The 16,530-nt window shown below is 37.8% G+C and overlaps 2 protein-coding genes across 3 annotated transcripts; one reads left to right on the top strand and one right to left on the bottom strand.

Moving 5' to 3' along the window:
* Nucleotides 1–2,156: 2,156 nt before the first annotated feature.
* Nucleotides 2,157–6,630, top strand: mpdu1b (mannose-P-dolichol utilization defect 1b). Its single transcript, XM_017473010.3, has 7 exons — nt 2,157–2,493; nt 2,959–3,024; nt 3,141–3,273; nt 4,039–4,124; nt 4,254–4,372; nt 4,458–4,568; nt 5,382–6,630. The coding sequence occupies exons 1-7, from the start codon at nt 2,370–2,372 to the stop codon at nt 5,502–5,504; spliced, it is 762 nt and encodes a 253-aa protein (XP_017328499.1). The 5' UTR covers nt 2,157–2,369; the 3' UTR covers nt 5,505–6,630.
* Nucleotides 6,631–11,752: 5,122 nt separating this feature from the next.
* Nucleotides 11,753–15,089, bottom strand: sox19b (SRY-box transcription factor 19b). 2 transcript variants are annotated; one of them, XR_001813157.3, is made up of 3 exons: nt 14,007–15,089; nt 13,293–13,633; nt 11,753–13,143 (listed from the first exon to the last, which is right to left on the bottom strand). XR_001813157.3 is itself a non-coding variant. In XM_017471939.3 (2 exons), the coding sequence occupies exons 1-2, from the start codon at nt 14,642–14,644 to the stop codon at nt 13,387–13,389; spliced, it is 885 nt and encodes a 294-aa protein (XP_017327428.1). In that variant the 5' UTR covers nt 14,645–15,089; the 3' UTR covers nt 11,753–13,386. The 2 variants fall into 2 exon arrangements, 1 of the variants encoding a protein (XP_017327428.1); XM_017471939.3 differs by having other exon boundaries at nt 11,753–13,633.
* Nucleotides 15,090–16,530: the final 1,441 nt, after the last annotated feature.

The raw sequence follows: 16,530 nt of genomic DNA, 5'->3' as shown, positions 1-16,530 counted from the left end.
CAGCTGTATGAGCCTGTCTCTTGCCAGTTGAGTTAAAGTGAAAGACAATAGCAAAATGAGGAGGAAGGAACCAATTATACAGACCCAACGTCTGAAGTGGAACAGCACTTATAGTTGTGCTGGAGCTCCTAAACTTATTACTCAAAAATAATAATAATAATAATAACAAGAAGAAGAAGAAGAAGAAGAAGAAGAAGAAGAAGAAGAAGAAGAAGAAGAAGAAGAGGTAAAAGAAGAAGAAGAAGTAAAAGAAGATGAATTAATTAGAAGTTATTATGTCACACTAGGATTTTAATCACTAATTATAATGAATTATTTTACTTAAGTATGTTAATCATATTAGTCCATTATATTACTATATGATGTAATTCTTCTTACTGAATAGTATATGTAGTTATTTAAGATCAAATCTATTTATATTTTGTAAACATTTATTCCAGAGGTGGTAAGATGTTGGGTCAGAGTGACATTTGATCTAATGTACTGTTATGATTTATTTGTTACATAAGATGACCTGATTACTGATTTGGTACTTTTACATAATTATTAGCATCATTTCATCTGATCAAATGCATATAAGTTAAAGCCTAAAGGTGACAGAAAGCAAATACTTCTGCAGTTATAATTTTCTTTTCTTTTCCTTATATATACCTTCTTTAAACTTTTTTGTAGGAAGAGTTTTGCAAATAAATCTGACAAAGGCATTTTGGAGATTATTGACTCTTTTGTATTTTTGGTCCATACAAGATTTTTTACACAGCTAATAAGCCTTTTAAAACCACAAACCACTTTAAACAGGGAGCATGTACATGTGTATGACACTATACTGTTTAAAAAATGGAAAGTAGAATTTGATGGGATAAAATGCTTAATAATCAAAGCCAAATCTGGAAGATAGTAAATAAGTCAGGCATCTACATTCAATACAGCAACTGTCAAGCTGATAGCAGACAGGGAGTCATAATAGCCAAACAGGTTGGGGAAGTAAGGTTCAAGGTCTAATTCGAAGTTAGTGAACTACCCTGCTCAAAAATCCAGCTTGTTCTGATGAGCTACCAGCTGCTAAAAACACAGGCCAAGCTGGTCAAACTGGTATAACATTTTTTGGCAACTGGTTATTTTCCAGCTTTCTTTAACTAAATTGATCAATAAATGTTTCAGATGTTCTAATTTTTTTTTTTAAAACAATGTACAGCAGCTGGTAGCTGTACCAAAAGGAATACCTCTGCAATTTATAGGCTGGAAATTGCAGTAACTGAAATTATAATTGCATACATTTTGTATTATTTTTGACTATATGATACTTTACACCATTGCACATTGTTGCCATATGGCAACCATTTACCAACTACTCCTCCCACATTAAAAACTCATATTTTAAAATATATATATATATATATATATATATATATATATATATATATATATATATATATATATATATATATATATATATATATATATATATTACATTAACTATTTCAATTAATAAAATTCCATACAACATGAAAAGTTTTAAATAAAATATTTTAATTTTTTTCTAATGTAAATGTAATAATTCATGCAGTAGAGGGCTAATACACAGTATAGCTATGTCGAATGTAGCTAATTATGTTCGCGTCTATTGATGAATTGTTGTTGAGAACATACCAGTATGAATTTCACTGCATATTGTACATCGTACTTGTTCACAAGTCCAAAAAAACCAAACCCCTGTAGAGAGGCAGTAACACTCCGCAGTGGCATCTAAACCTTAAAAACTCCACCAGAAGAAAAAAGGCACTCAGGAGCTGATTAGGACATTCTGGATTAAATCATATTGTTCAAAATAGGGAAACATCAAACAGGATTATGCTTGACATGTGGTGAAGTAGAGACTGTTGAACATGTATTATTATATTGTGCAATGTTTACAAGGGAAAGAGTTATTAAATAAATTGAGAAATCTAAATGTAATCAATTTCACCTTACTAAATCTATTGTATTGTGCCTCAGGACAGTTAAAAATACAAATAGAAATACTTCATTATCTCAGGAAAACAGGATTTAATAAACATATTATATAAAGGTTTGGGGGTTTTCCCCCTTCTTATTAATCCTTCACACTCCAGTCCAGTTGGGGGCGGTAATACAGCATAAGTTGGCTTGTCAACCGCCATTAAACAACATAAGAAGAAGAAAAGACATTCGTGTGTTGAGCTCTGAAATACTGCTCACTTCCGCTTAATGACTTTAAATAAGTGAAGCTTTTAATGATGCTGGACTTCGGACGATTTTCTAGACACAGGCTGTAGGACGACCGAATATCCGTCAGTTGAATTATATTGAGAAAGAAAGAAAGGGAGAGAAACGGTTACCAATTTAACGCAATGGCGACCTCTGAGAAAGCTGTGCCTACATCATTCATGGAGCCTTTCAAAAACATTCTGGTCAGTTATTTAATGCCAGAAAAATGTTACGACGAGTTCTTCCTGAATTTTAATTTTCTGCATGGTAAGATGGATCATGATTTTTACTAATTAGACTGGAAGATGTTTTAAGTTGTCATTGACTTTGAGTTGAGAGATGGATAGATTTTCTAAATTTCACTTCTAAACTTGATCGAATGAATGACGGGTAAAGTCTGTTAATGTCCGCTATCCGTCTCTTTTCTAATTCTTACTACAGCTCATGAGGAAGAATCAGCCAAATTATAAGATCCATTTTGTGCAGTATCAAAGTGTCTCTTTATTTATTATACAGTAATACTATTTCCACTGTTAGAGATATTTATTGATTTGGTCAGTTGTGTATGTTGAGTATGTTAGAGGCGTGGCTTTACACAGGGCGCATTTTCATTGGTTGCCTCAGGCTCGCGCTTTCACATGCTAGTCTGAAAGTAAATGATTTCATCCCACAAATACACAGCCACAGTCCCTTTATCTACTGTGTCTCATAATGTTTTTATAACTCCCACAGTGGACTGTCTGAAGATAATCATTAGCAAAGGTTTAGGCATTGGAATCATCCTTGGCTCTGTACTTGGTAAGGAAAAACCTCTGCTTTCATTATGTTTCCTTTTTAAAAAACAAACAAACAAAAAAAAACCCTGTCCTAGTTATAGCATCACTTATTATGCTTGTCCTCCTTGTTCTGCACAGTGAAATTGCCTCAGATCTTGAAACTGTTGGGTGCTAAGAGTGCAGAAGGACTGAGTTTTAAATCTGTGATGCTGGAGCTGTTTGCCATCACAGGCACTATGGCTTACAGTATCGCCAAAAGCTTTCCCTTCAGGTAGGCCTGAGTGTCACAACACTGATATACAGTTTGAACTGAAAACACTTGTATACACTCAGTGACCATTTTACACTATATGACAACCGTGGAACAGATATTATTTGGGTGGTGGCCCAATCTGAACAGTTTCGTGTGTGGAGCACTAAGCACTGATATAAGTGGTTATTTACTGCTCACTTCGTCACACCTACCTTGTTGGTACACTTTGTAACTGTACAATTACAAACATTAGTGCAACTTGCTCTTTTGTGTTATAGTTTCTTACCATAACCACAGGACTACTGATGGCTAGATGTGTTGGATGGTTATTTATTTACACCACAGTGATTTGAGCAACACTCATTTCAACACCACACTCACTAACACGCCACTGCCTTGTCAGAGTACACTGTGTGTGTGTGTGTATACATGTGTGTATATATGTGTGTGTATGTTATATATATATATATATATATATATATATATATATATATATATATATATATATATATATATATATATATATATATAATATTATAAAATGTGTGTGTTTAAAACGGTATCCATCAATTTGCTTACACAGACCTGACTCTGTTTTAAGCCACTCACTTTTTGCTCATTATCTTGCTGAAATTTGTCATGCATTTTGTATATTTCTGTACGTTTAATTAATGTGATATTTGAGAAGTTGTTTCAAAAAAAATTTTTCAGTGATTAAATGTGGTTGTATGTTTATTTGTTTGTTTTGTTATTGTTGTTTTTAAATTGCATTTTTATTCACAGTGCCTGGGGTGAAGTTTTATTCCTCATGTTTCAGACAGTGACTATTGGATTTCTTATCCAGCATTATAAAGGAAGCACCATTAAAGGTACCAGATTGCACATTAATAATAATAATAATAATAATAATAATAATAATAATAATAATAATAATAATAATGCATCAGTAAGATGATAAATTACCACTAATTTAATCATTTCTGTGTGGTTATTTGCAGGATTGGGCTTTCTGGTCATCTATTTTGGCCTGTTGATTGTCCTCATTTCTCCTCTTACCCCCATGTCTGTGGTCACCACCATACAAGCCTCCAACATGCCAGCTATAATCTTTGGAAGGGTAGGTGACCACTTGTCCCATTGTTTAACTGAATTTGGAAAGTCATCCCCAGAAAGCATTAAATCACCTCTCTGTTTGTGTATAGCTCATTCAGGCAAGTACCAACTATAGGAATGGACACACGGGACAGCTGTCGGCTATTTCTGTGTTCCTGTTGTTTGCCGGTTCCCTGGCACGTATATTCACTACAGTGCAGGTAGGCTTACAGAGAACATTTGGATTATTCCAGCTGCTTCTCTTGCTTACTTATACAGGTATGTAGGCAATATATGCACACTGGTGGCTCTGGTTATGGTTCTGGTCCATTGATCTTAGGAAGACTTAATGCATACAATAAGCAATCCCTTAACCCACCGCTTCTGCAGTCACCCTGTGTTCAAAGCTTCTTTCAGAAGCATTTTTTCTGTGCATGTGCTACAAAGTTCATGTTTCATCCTGGTTATGAGATAAATCATCTAACCGCACACTCTATTCGTATCCATCTTGTTGCTTTGGCAGATTTTTTTTAATAAGTAAAACTAAATCTAGACATAGATTAACATATAAATATATATTGCATTCAAGCTGTTTTTTTCAGCTAGTGTCCACAGAAATATGTTGATATAAGAAAATTGTACCTTAATTGGCTGGAGAAAAGTAAATACTCTCACTACTTCAACTGTGCACTGCATACTGTGCTGTAAAAACTTTTTTTTTAAGCAAACTTACTTCTGTAGAAGATGTAAAATAAACATAAATATAACATGTTTAAAATAGTCTATGTATATGTGGTATATCATTGCAGATGCAAAGCAAATGTGCTATTAAATTACATTTGGGGGAAAAAAAAAGCTTGAAAACTACTAAATTTATCTTGATGCTACCTGCAGACTCCCTGATTAGTTTTTGGTTTGAAAACTATTGCACCATCATCAGTGGAAACAGTTCTTCAGACTTATTTACCCAGACAAAACCGATTATTGCACATAAGTTTCTAATGTGTCTTGTATTTTCCTGTATGTTTCTGTAGGAGACAGGTGACTCCCTGATGGCTCTTTCTTACATCATCTCATCCTGCTGTAATGGCCTGATCGCTGCTCAGGTTCTATATTACTGGAATGTCAGTCCAGCAATTAAGAAGAAGGCTGAGTAAACCTGCCACTAAACAGTGAGACGCCGAGGCAGGCTCCTAGTGCTCTATGTCTACTCCATTTAACTTGCTGCTTTGAGCAACGTGTATGGAATCTATTTGTAAATTTGGAATGAAATCCATTTATGTGGTTTTGGAAGTTGATCTCGTTTGAGATCACTTGTTTAAAGCAGCAGCTTTCACAGTGTTGGTACATACACACTTTAAATAAGTAGTGAGGGGAGAGTTCTAAATACAGAGGTATGCCTTCAGTATAAAGCACTGTTGTGGACTAAACTCTAGGACCAAAAATAAACTTCCAGAAGGACCCCTTATATCAATAATTGATCATGTTTCCTTTGACTGTATAAGATCATAGGGTGCAATGCCTATGCTGTCCAGTTTTACTTACTTCATCATTTCCTTAGCTCAGGGAAAGGAGAAATTTTATTCATATTTTTAGAAACCTGTGCACCGTGGGAATTACTTTTATTGTTTCTTGGGTTCATTGTTTATATTCTGTAACCGTTATAAATGTTCTGATTTATTCTAGGAGTTGCTTAGGTAAATCATCACAAATGAAAACAAAAGGCCAGCTAAAATGTGACTGTTGAATTTCTGTTTGTGTGAAATGGTGTTGAAGATGGTGTTACCACAATGTTTTGTTCCAAACACATCTAAATTTTGCATACAGAAATGTTTGCTTTTTTTGTACAGATCTGATATGTTTAAGATTATTGCAGAATGGAACAGAATTCTTCAGTTTAGTAATAACTAGCCATGACCAAATAATAACTGAATGTTCAATATATATGCGAGTTATGCCCTTTGCACTTTGTCCTTGTAACATGCCTATATTTGCTGTAGGATAAACAAAGTGGTGAGTTGAACAAATTGAATGGTCGGTTGCAGGAAATTAGAATTTTTGAACTGAAATGTTAGTTTGTCCATTAAAATGTTTTGATTTGCTTCCTTAGTAGTTTAAGCTTTTTCAGTTAATTTAGTTAAACTACTGGATACAATGAATTCTATAAGATCTATATTGATCATATTTTCTTTCTTTTTGCCTAGTTAGTGGGTCCACCAACATACACTATGAATTAATCTTCTGAATTAAACTGTAATAAACTCGAAGCCAGAGTGTCCTTTAGCTTGGTGCTTTCTAACAAAGAGCACTGTGTGGTTATTGATTCATTTAGACTGTAGAGGGCAGCAGATTGCCTAGTGGTTTACTGCATACACTCTTAAACTCTGCTCCCAATTACACAATAGCTTCTGTGATCCTACTTCAAACCAACATTAATCTATCTCTCTCTCTCTCTCTCTCTCTCTCTCTCTCTCTCTCACACACACACACACACACACACACACACACACACTTCCCAGTGGTAGCTTTCACCTGTATCATTCAGTGATGCAAATGTTTATTTTCTAAATGTAATAGTATCACATTTTCAAGGCATTTTACCCCAAGCGTTACTTTAGTTAAACCAATACAGCAATTCAAGCTATTCAAATTCATCTGCATCGCAGAGTTTCCTATGCTAAAAAACAAATAGGAATAGTTCTGCCAATACATCTAATCCAACCAAGATCAAACCTCACATAAAAGGGGCATTAATATAAGCCCCAAGAAGTGTGATCTGCTCATTTCTGTAAATTAAGAATAAAATAGAAGGTTTGAAACCGAGAGGTGTGTGATAGTGAAATATGTGTTGAGATAAACTTGGTCTTATCACCATTGTGTTCTTGGGAGGTCTGCTCTTGAGGTGGCTTCTCCAGTAGTGAATGGTCTGTCAGCTTTTCTTTCTCTCTCTCTTTTTTTTAAGCACAGCTGTTCAGATCTCTTCAGTGTGTGGGCCAAATGCTTATCTCCCCCCACCTGAGAGTGCATTTTCTATGTCCATATCTTTTAATCAGTGGAACACACCACTGCCCTGCCTTTGTTTAGTGACGATAACGGCCAGACGTTCGTGTGCCAGACCGGTTTGTCACAGATTTGTTTTAGGTTCTAAAATGAAGCTCTTGTTTTGCTGAACAAGAAATGAGAAACATTATTAACACACACACACACACACACACACACATACATACATACATACATACATACATACATACATATATATATATACACATATATATATATATATATATATATATATATATATATATATATATATATATATATATAGAAATAATCCACACCGTATAAAAGATCTAAGGTATGAAGTATTATGAATTAATAAGTCAGTAAGCAGTTTTGTCATTTTAAAGTTAGTTTTGTCAGTTTTTTGTCATTTGGAATTTTGTTTGTGTGTGTGTGTGTGTCTTTCTCTCTCCCCTCCCTCTATGTCGTTGCTGCAGGACCAGTCTAGTCCAGGGTGTGGTTCATTAGTGTTAGTTGTCAGTCATTCTCTCCACTCTTGGCAAATACTATTAGGTGCATTAGGCTTGGTCTAATGTACACATACTTTGTCAATGCCCTCTGCAGCTGCTCACAAAGGTGGGCTCTGACCTCATACCTTCAGGTATAAATCTCTCTGTTCAGTCTTAGCCTTCACCACAAATAGCAAAAAATAGTTAGCGAACAGTGTCTTCTTATGCTTTTGATTTTGCATAAAATCTCAAGATTGCATTTATGCATATTTATTTCTGATGTTCTTGAAATAGTTTCCTTCTTGTTTGAATGGAACTTCTCAGTTGTAAATGTCTCCATTTTTTTATTCAACCAAAGTAGAATTTTGGATGTATTTGTATTTCTAGAAGTTCTACCTACACAATGTTTATATTATAGACCAAATACTTTGGTTTCACAGCAACTTTGACAGAAACGACTTGTTACATGAGGAACTGTCTTATCTTGATAGTGGTAGCATATCACCAGCTTGCCAGGGGTGAGGCAAATGAATAGCTGATGTTTGTGTGTGGCTCAGTGCCACTTGTTTGAAGTTGAGTCTCTATGTTTCAGTGATTTGCAGGAGTCCATGTGTCTGATCTGATCACAAACCATGTTCTAAACAACTACTGCGACTCACCAGCTCAACGTGTCATTCATGCCAATCTGGCAGCAACAAAAAAAAATGTAACCCTTGACAGCAAGTGTTGAGAGATTTGGCAGAAACTTCCCTCCCATGGTGAGGAGACATGTCTGTGTCAATATAACAGTTTAAAGTTTTCTTATTAAGGACAGCTCAATAAGGGTGGACACGGTGCTTTTTTGTTTATTTTTGGTGATAATGTTTTTTTAATGACTGCTTAAATACCAATTGTTGACAGTTATTGATAATAAGGTGGATGGACATCCACACATACCCATATCATCCAGACATAACAGACGTTATCAGTCAGATCTTTCCCCCTCCTCTTGCAGAGCTACGCTGCTATTGCGTGAGAGCGATGTTCAGCTGTGTTATGTGAGGGTGAGTCAAACATGCATGTGTACAGCGTTGGTGGCATTTCAACCAACCGGAACAGCTGTATTAGAAAGACGAAGAAAAAAAAAGTACACCCACTCACTCACCTGCGTGCAAACAACATTTCGGGCAGGTCTGTCAACACATTGTGCAAGTCAGTGATCGAGCAGTTCGTTCTCGTTCTCTCTCTCTCTCTCTCTCTCTCTCTCTCGCGCGCGCGCGCTCTCTCTCTCGCTCTCTCTCTCTCGACATTTAAATCTTTTATAATGACTATGTGTTAAGTTTTATTCATTACACTCTGTGGAGTATAGACATAGATTGGTAATTACCCGGGTGAGAAATACTTAGTGGTTGAATTTGAAAAATAATCAAGGGGGGTGGTGGCTGCAAATGATGTGAGACCTACTAGTTTATCCTGCAAGTAAAATTGGCCACACAGTGAAACCCATAAACCATTTAATAAGCTTTTTTTTCCACCTTTTTTTTATTTTCAAAAAGCCAATAGTTCTTAGACATGGTATTGATTGTGTTACTTCTTGTATTAAAAATGCATATGTGATATTAGTGGTATTCGTTAATTAATTCATAGAGGATGAATGGGTGTCAAGTTTAATCTTTTCCCCTCCCCTCGAGGACAGCATTCTTTTGGATCCGTCCACAAATCAAGTGGAATACCTAATTCAGTTCATTTGTTAATTACTAAGTTTGGAGCAGGGAAATTAGCACTCTGAGCATGAATCAGTTCAGGGCAAGACCTGTCCTTTTCACCATTCCGGGGATTTTTTTTTTTTTTGGAACGATTTAAGATATATTTTTCCTGTCTGTAATCCCTCAATTGAACAAATTAGACTAGCTCAACAGCACACACTCTCACACTTTCTCTTCTCTGTGTGTGTGTATCGTGCGTGCGGAATAGGCGCGGCCTGTAGTCTTCCCTAGGAATGCAGGTAAATACGCGCCCGTCTCCGTGGTAACCTTTAATGTTTGTTTCCCTGTATACGATACTGACAATTATATGCACGTGATCGGTTGAAGATAAACCGGAACTCTTTATGGTAATATTAAAACCGCAGTCAAACTGTTCTTGGACAATTTGTGAACCCCCTCCTAGTTAACTAACCCCTCTGTATCGCAGCTTCCTCTAATGGTCGTGATCTCCCCGCGCACTTGCTTACCGGCCTGCGGAAACCATGGTAACCACTTGTTGAAGCCTGGCTGCTTGTTGCTAAGAAACCTCACACGTTCTACGAGAAAATCCCGCTTCCCGCTTTAAGTCCCTCCGACATTACGCACATGCCTGGCCAACTTCCAGCTGCTATATAATTTCTGTTTATGTGCTTACGTCAGATTATTGTTTAGACGCATGTAAATGATTGGAGCTTATTTCATCTGTTTGCTTTGCAATACAGTCTCGAATAAAAAGAGATATAGGGCGCACATCTTTATTCGGAAAAGGAGAAGAAAAAAAAGCCGAGAATGAGGTTTGCTCATTTCCTTGCTCAGACACACCTGAAATGAACTCACCTAACCTATAACCTGGAGTTGCTTTAAAGTTAGACGACCATGAGCTAGGTTATGCAGCCGTGGATAAGCAGAGCTTTGAGGATTTCTGCTATTAAAGCGAAATGGGGTTGTATATCCCATGATTCCTGCGCGCCCTGCACCCCTCCCGTGGGCCTCCGATTAGCCCAAGCGGACTCTTGTATTTCCATGAGAATAGTAGAGCTTGGTGAAAGGGTTAAAGTCCGCGGAGAAGAGGGGGAGAGGACGGCAACACTAATTTTCTGCGCGGCGGGGAGCGCTAAAAAGGGAACAAAGCGATGCAGGGGAGGCGTTCGGGATTGGGCTCCTTTACTATGCACACCTGCGAGCTGAAAAGCGGCGGCCAATCTGCCTCAGACACGGCCAATTACGAGCCGGACCCAAGAGCCGCTTTCACTCCGGAGAAGGATGGGAGAGCGCTGAGGGGGAGGACAGGAGAGTTTTCAAAAGAAGAAAGGGGAGAGATTTAAATCGATTGGTCCTAAATTATTCGAGCCCTCTGCCTTGTGACGGATGAGTCCCCCGAACTTTCCCTGCAAGTGGCTCAGAGAGTCCTCCTCTTATCTTTTCTCCTGTGGTTCAATATGGCACACTTACAGAGTTAATCTTGTGCCAAAAGTAATGAACAAAACAAGATCACAAGTTATATCGAATTAAAATCTAAGAATAAATTAACAGTAAATATGAAGTTAAAACTGCATAGACTACTTGGTCTCTACTGCTCTTAGTTTAAAATAAATAGAAGAAAAAATAAAATAAGGGAATCTCAGCACACAGGCAAATGTCTGAATCTGACATTTGGCTCAAAATGTAGAGATGCATTTGACATGTCCAAGGAGAATGTCCTACAGAAATCAATCTGAAATGATGTAAGCAAGCACAATATGGCAGTTACAGATGCCATACCCATCTGTCTTGATGAACCCCTAGGCTACTTACTTAATTTATATAATTACATGGACACACACTCAAAACTTGACCATTTAGGCCTTTATGCGATTGATGTGAAGGAATCATTTATTAAATATAATATATAAATAAAATAACCACTTAATGTTAAATTTTTCAATCATTCTTTACCTGTTGTATATTTTGTATCATCTTGTTTTTAAAATCCCCTGTACATTCTCCTCCTTGCTAGAGTTAGTGTTAAAAGTATCAGTTCAAAAAGGCTTTTATGACCTTACAAAATAGATAAAAACCAGCCACATTAATCATGTGTATAATGTTGTGAACAAGATTAAAAGTGAATAAGAATAGACTTTAATTATCCTTATTTATACCATGAAGAACACACGATTCAGACCAAAGACAACATTTTTTTAATACAATTTATTTTATTTTTTTTTTAGCTTTTTTTGTTTACACAAAAGACCCTTATAAGGGCCATAAAAACTGTACAAAGGCTATTTACAGAAAGTATTAAAAGGACTTTTAAAAATTACATTGAAACGGCAAGTTGCACACTCACCTGGAAGGCAAATGTAAACATTCACTCATTTCATTACTTTAATATAAATTACATTAAAGTTCTTAACTCATTAGTTACCACTAGACTCCTACACTAAAACTTGTTCGACAAACGGAAAACGCTAGACTAACTGAGTTAGACCATCAAATAACCCCCCAAAAAAGCAACACGCTTCCGACTTAGCTGCACTTAGCAGCACCTGCATACTACTATTGCCATTTGAGTTATGCAAATCTGGCATTATACAAGCAATAAACAGGGTCCTCCTGCACCCAATGGATGTACAAGTTATTTTAAAAAGATACACCCTCCTTTTCCAATTTTCAGAACCAAGTAGTAAAAGCCCCTCCACATAGACTCCAACAGACTAGTACATAGTCTTCATCTAAGGCAATACCTGGTACTGATAGGAGGGTAAAGAACAGTGCATTCAGATTGTTTTTTTTTATTATTTTAAAATCAGATATTAAAAGGGGAATGTCATAGTGCTAGTCTCATGCTAAAAAGTAAATGCATTGGACATGCTATTGCTGAAATGTAGGATTTCTTTGTGTAGACTACTTCCCATGATGACTTTGATGGTTCATTTGTGCAACTAATGCATATTAGTTATCTGTTAAAAAGGATGGTGTGGAAAAGTAAGGTATTCTTAATCGTCAAAAGAATTTGTTGTGAGAAGACCATAGCCATTGTGATTGGTCGCTACATGTACTTCAAAAGTAAGCTGAAAAAATTAAACAATTACCGCCAACTTTCAAACTTGATCATGATGCCTGATTTTCTTTCTTGAGCTGTTAAATTCAATTAGCTGTAATTCACCCAACACTTAAAATAATCACCACATTTGTCATTTTTAAAAAAAAGGCACAGACTACAAAACTGGCTTACACTTGCTTCATAGGTCACATGATTTGCACATCATTGACTATAGTAATCATTAGTGGACATGATTTTAGTGTGCCCATGTCCCCTGTTCTATGCCCCATTTTGGTTTTTGATCATGATTGCCTTTTACTGCATGAATATCCCCAATCCCTGTTAATGAAGCACAGCACAAAGGCACACAGTCAGATTTCAAAATTTGGATCATATGTACAAAAGGAATGTCCTACAATAAAAACTAAATTTTCAAAAGTTGTGAACAGCCACAAAATGGCAGTTACACAGACATGTCATACCCATCCATATTAGAAAGCTCTTGCGGAAAGAACCTCCAGGCTGCGTTGAAGGTGAGATTCTGGGCAGAAAAGAAAGGGGGGGGGACACAAAAAAGGGGGCCAGAGGAAGGGAGTGAACAAATCTACAGGGGGACCAAAAATAAAAAATAAACCAGACCAAGATCACTCAAAGAGGTAGAAAATGTTCCTATGTGCAACAGGTACTCACAACATCCACCAAGAATCCATACAGATTACTTGTTGCACTACAAGTCTACGTAGTGATCCAGCTGAGCTATTCCCAGTCCTTTTCCTCCTCCACTTCAGATGTGTGTAAGGGGCACAGTACTGCCCAGATAGTGCTGCTGGACACTTGGGTAGCCCCTCTGTGCTGTAGGGTCCCCTACATCACCGCCAGGGATGTACATGCTGATCATGTCCCTAAGGTCACCTTGAACTGCTCCACGATGGTGGTTTGTTGCTCCAGTGGGCGAGTGAGTGAAGGCCTCTGGCTTGACCATAGACATTACAGGGCTGGGCTGCTGGGGACTGCTGCTGTATGACATTGGGCTGAGGGGGAAAGATCATAACCACATGATGAGAAACCCAACCAAAGAGGAAGGAATACTATCCAACAGGTGTTCAAGTAAAATGCAATAATTGACGTGTGATTTTCCACAATTATACAGGCACAATTACACACACACACAAAAAAATACAATTTGTTGAACTAAGCAATACAGATAAAACTAAATTTTATCAGATGTGAAAACAATTCAAGTCATCAAGTTAACATGACGTTTGGCATAATTAAATTAGATTTAAAAACAAACAAAAACAGTACTTTACCAGTACTTTAACTGTAACGCATGCTATCATTTGGCAGCCTACAGACTTGATTACAAAGATACACTTATTTTAATGTACAAGATGAATACCGGACCTGTAGGAGTTGGCGCCATTCATGTAGGACTGCGACATGGGCGCTGCGTACTGGAGCGGAAGCTCGTACCGGTGCAGTTGCTGTTGGTAAGCGAGAGCGTCACCCTGTACCGCCGCATAGCTTCCAGTCGGAGCCCAGCCGTAGCTGTCCACACGCGGACTCCCACTCTGCGCATGCGCCGCGGCCAGCAGGCTACCGCCGGGGAGCGGAGGATACTTCGCCGCAGAGTTGTCCTTCTTCATTGGTGGCTTGCTCTTGCGCCGAGGCTTGTACTTGTAATCGGGGTACTCCTTCATGTGCGCGGCGCGCAGCCGCTTGGCCTCATCGATGAACGGCCGCTTCTCAGCGTCGGTCAGCAGTTTCCACTCGGCGCCCAGGCGCTTGCTGATTTCCGAGTTGTGCATCTTTGGGTTCTCCTGGGCCATCTTGCGCCTCTGAGCTCGGGACCACACCATAAACGCGTTCATGGGCCGCTTCACTTTGTCCATGGGGTCTACTCCGGGCGGGCACGCGCTTTTCGGAGCCGCCTGTGGCACGTTTCCGGAGCCGCCGTGTTGCGACATGATTTGGCCGTTCGGGTGAGGATTTTGTTGACCCGGCTGGGTCTTAAGTTCGTGTTCCATCATGCTGTACATCATGGTGATCTTCCACGGAAGCTTGTTTGAATCGAAAAAGTTAAGTATCAGCCGAAATAAACTCAAGGCAAAATAATAGGGCGCAGGTGCAGCTTATTGCCGCATGCTAAACACACTAGGCGAGTTTACCCGACCAAATAAAACACCAAACAACAAAAACCTATTAAAAAAAAAGTCTAAGTCTAAAAAAAACAAACAAACAAAAAGTTCCACGTGTCATAAAAAGTTTACCATTCCGACGCTTTGATTAGTAAAGGCTGGCAGTGGGATATTTTTAGCGTAGATAGAAAGAGAGAATAACTAAATCACGACTGCGATACTACAAACTCTACTAAGCCACCTGTTGAACAGCGATTTACTCTGTGAATAATAACCGGAGGCATGACAAAAACAGTCTCTACCCGCTCGTGGTTTTAGGGAAAATTGTATTCCACAATGGACCAATCAGAGCGCGGGGTCCTACCCTCATCTAATTTACATAAAGCCATCTAGTGCAGGGGCGGGGCCAAAGCGCACTTGTTGCTTAAACTCAGCTGGTCTATGCCGCTTTATACAGACTATTTATATAATGAAGAAATTATTATTTATTTAATCTAATGGAACCTCGATAGAAGGTTTATGAAGTTTCCACATCACGTCTTTGTGTTAGAGTCAATGTATTGTCATTATAGTAGTTTTACTGCATTTTTTCCCCCAGTAGTAGGCTATTTTTAATGGGAATTGTTCCCATTTCCACACTTTCAACTTCCAACTTTAGGTTTTTATATTGATTGTACAAAAATACTAGAGTCTTGCCAGTTTTCTTCCTTGATTATATAGCAAATGTGACCATCTAAATGCCAAACACACACAATGAATCCAATGTTTTAAACGTAGCTTAGAAAATAGGAACTTTTTTTTTTTTTTGCCCAAGTTTGTCAAACTGTAATTCTTTTTCATTCATATTCCAGTCTTTTGCTGCGTTCTCTTTTGAGCAGGTCTGTTTCTGTAAGAACTACTTTCAATAACTACATTTTAATTTTTCACTGCACATACCCATGCCATTTGTTGTTACTATCCTTAATCCTAACAAAAATCACCATGAGATCCCTGACAGGATTAATACAATTCAATACAATACAAATAAAATTATTCAAGTAGAGCAGAAAGAATACATTTTCTGATATAATCCTTAAACCTCGTCTTGGATTTAAAACCTGCAAGTCAGCACTGATTTTTAATCTGCAAACTTTAATTTGGGCATTGGTTTAATTTCCCCAATACAGACTTTTTTCAGTCAAATACATCACTTTTTATATGTCAAAACATGTAGAACAATAATAAACCATTTACTGTTGGTTTAACTGTTAATAGGCCCTAAACTATGTACTTTGAATATGTAACAAATTGCTTTGAGATGTGTCAGAAGGCCACAATACACAGAAACATTATTCCACCTTGCTTCTGTGCTGGTAATTTATGTTGTGCACGTCAAGAGTTTCTGGAGGTGTGGGACGTTTAGTGTGTCAGCCACAACTCAGCAAAAAGGGTGTGGGTGCGAGATGGTAGTTTTTGTGCAGACAAAGGTGTGTGATGGAGTTTGCAAGAGTATGAGTTGTGAAGTCATTTTGAGATTGACCGTTACACCCTAATGTCAATCAAGCTGTGAATTGTGGGGCTCCACTCTCCCGTTTCCGTCTCCAAGACAACGTCTTTTTGGAGCTTTTCCAGGACTATCTTCCCTTTTCTCCTCTCCGCTTCCTCTCTCGCTCTCGCTCTCTCTCCCTTTGTGCTCAGATTAATCAGTCTGATTTCGAACAAAGACAACTCAGCGGCTCAAAGTTGGGGCTTTACATTTATAATGCCTCCTCTCACCACCACTCCTACCCACCTCCACAAAATACACACAT

The sequence above is a fragment of the Ictalurus punctatus genome, chromosome 7 (assembly GCF_001660625.3).
Source record: "Ictalurus punctatus breed USDA103 chromosome 7, Coco_2.0, whole genome shotgun sequence".
NCBI classification, from domain to species: domain Eukaryota; kingdom Metazoa; phylum Chordata; class Actinopteri; order Siluriformes; family Ictaluridae; genus Ictalurus; species Ictalurus punctatus.
This window is presented reverse-complemented; position numbering and strand designations above follow the sequence as displayed.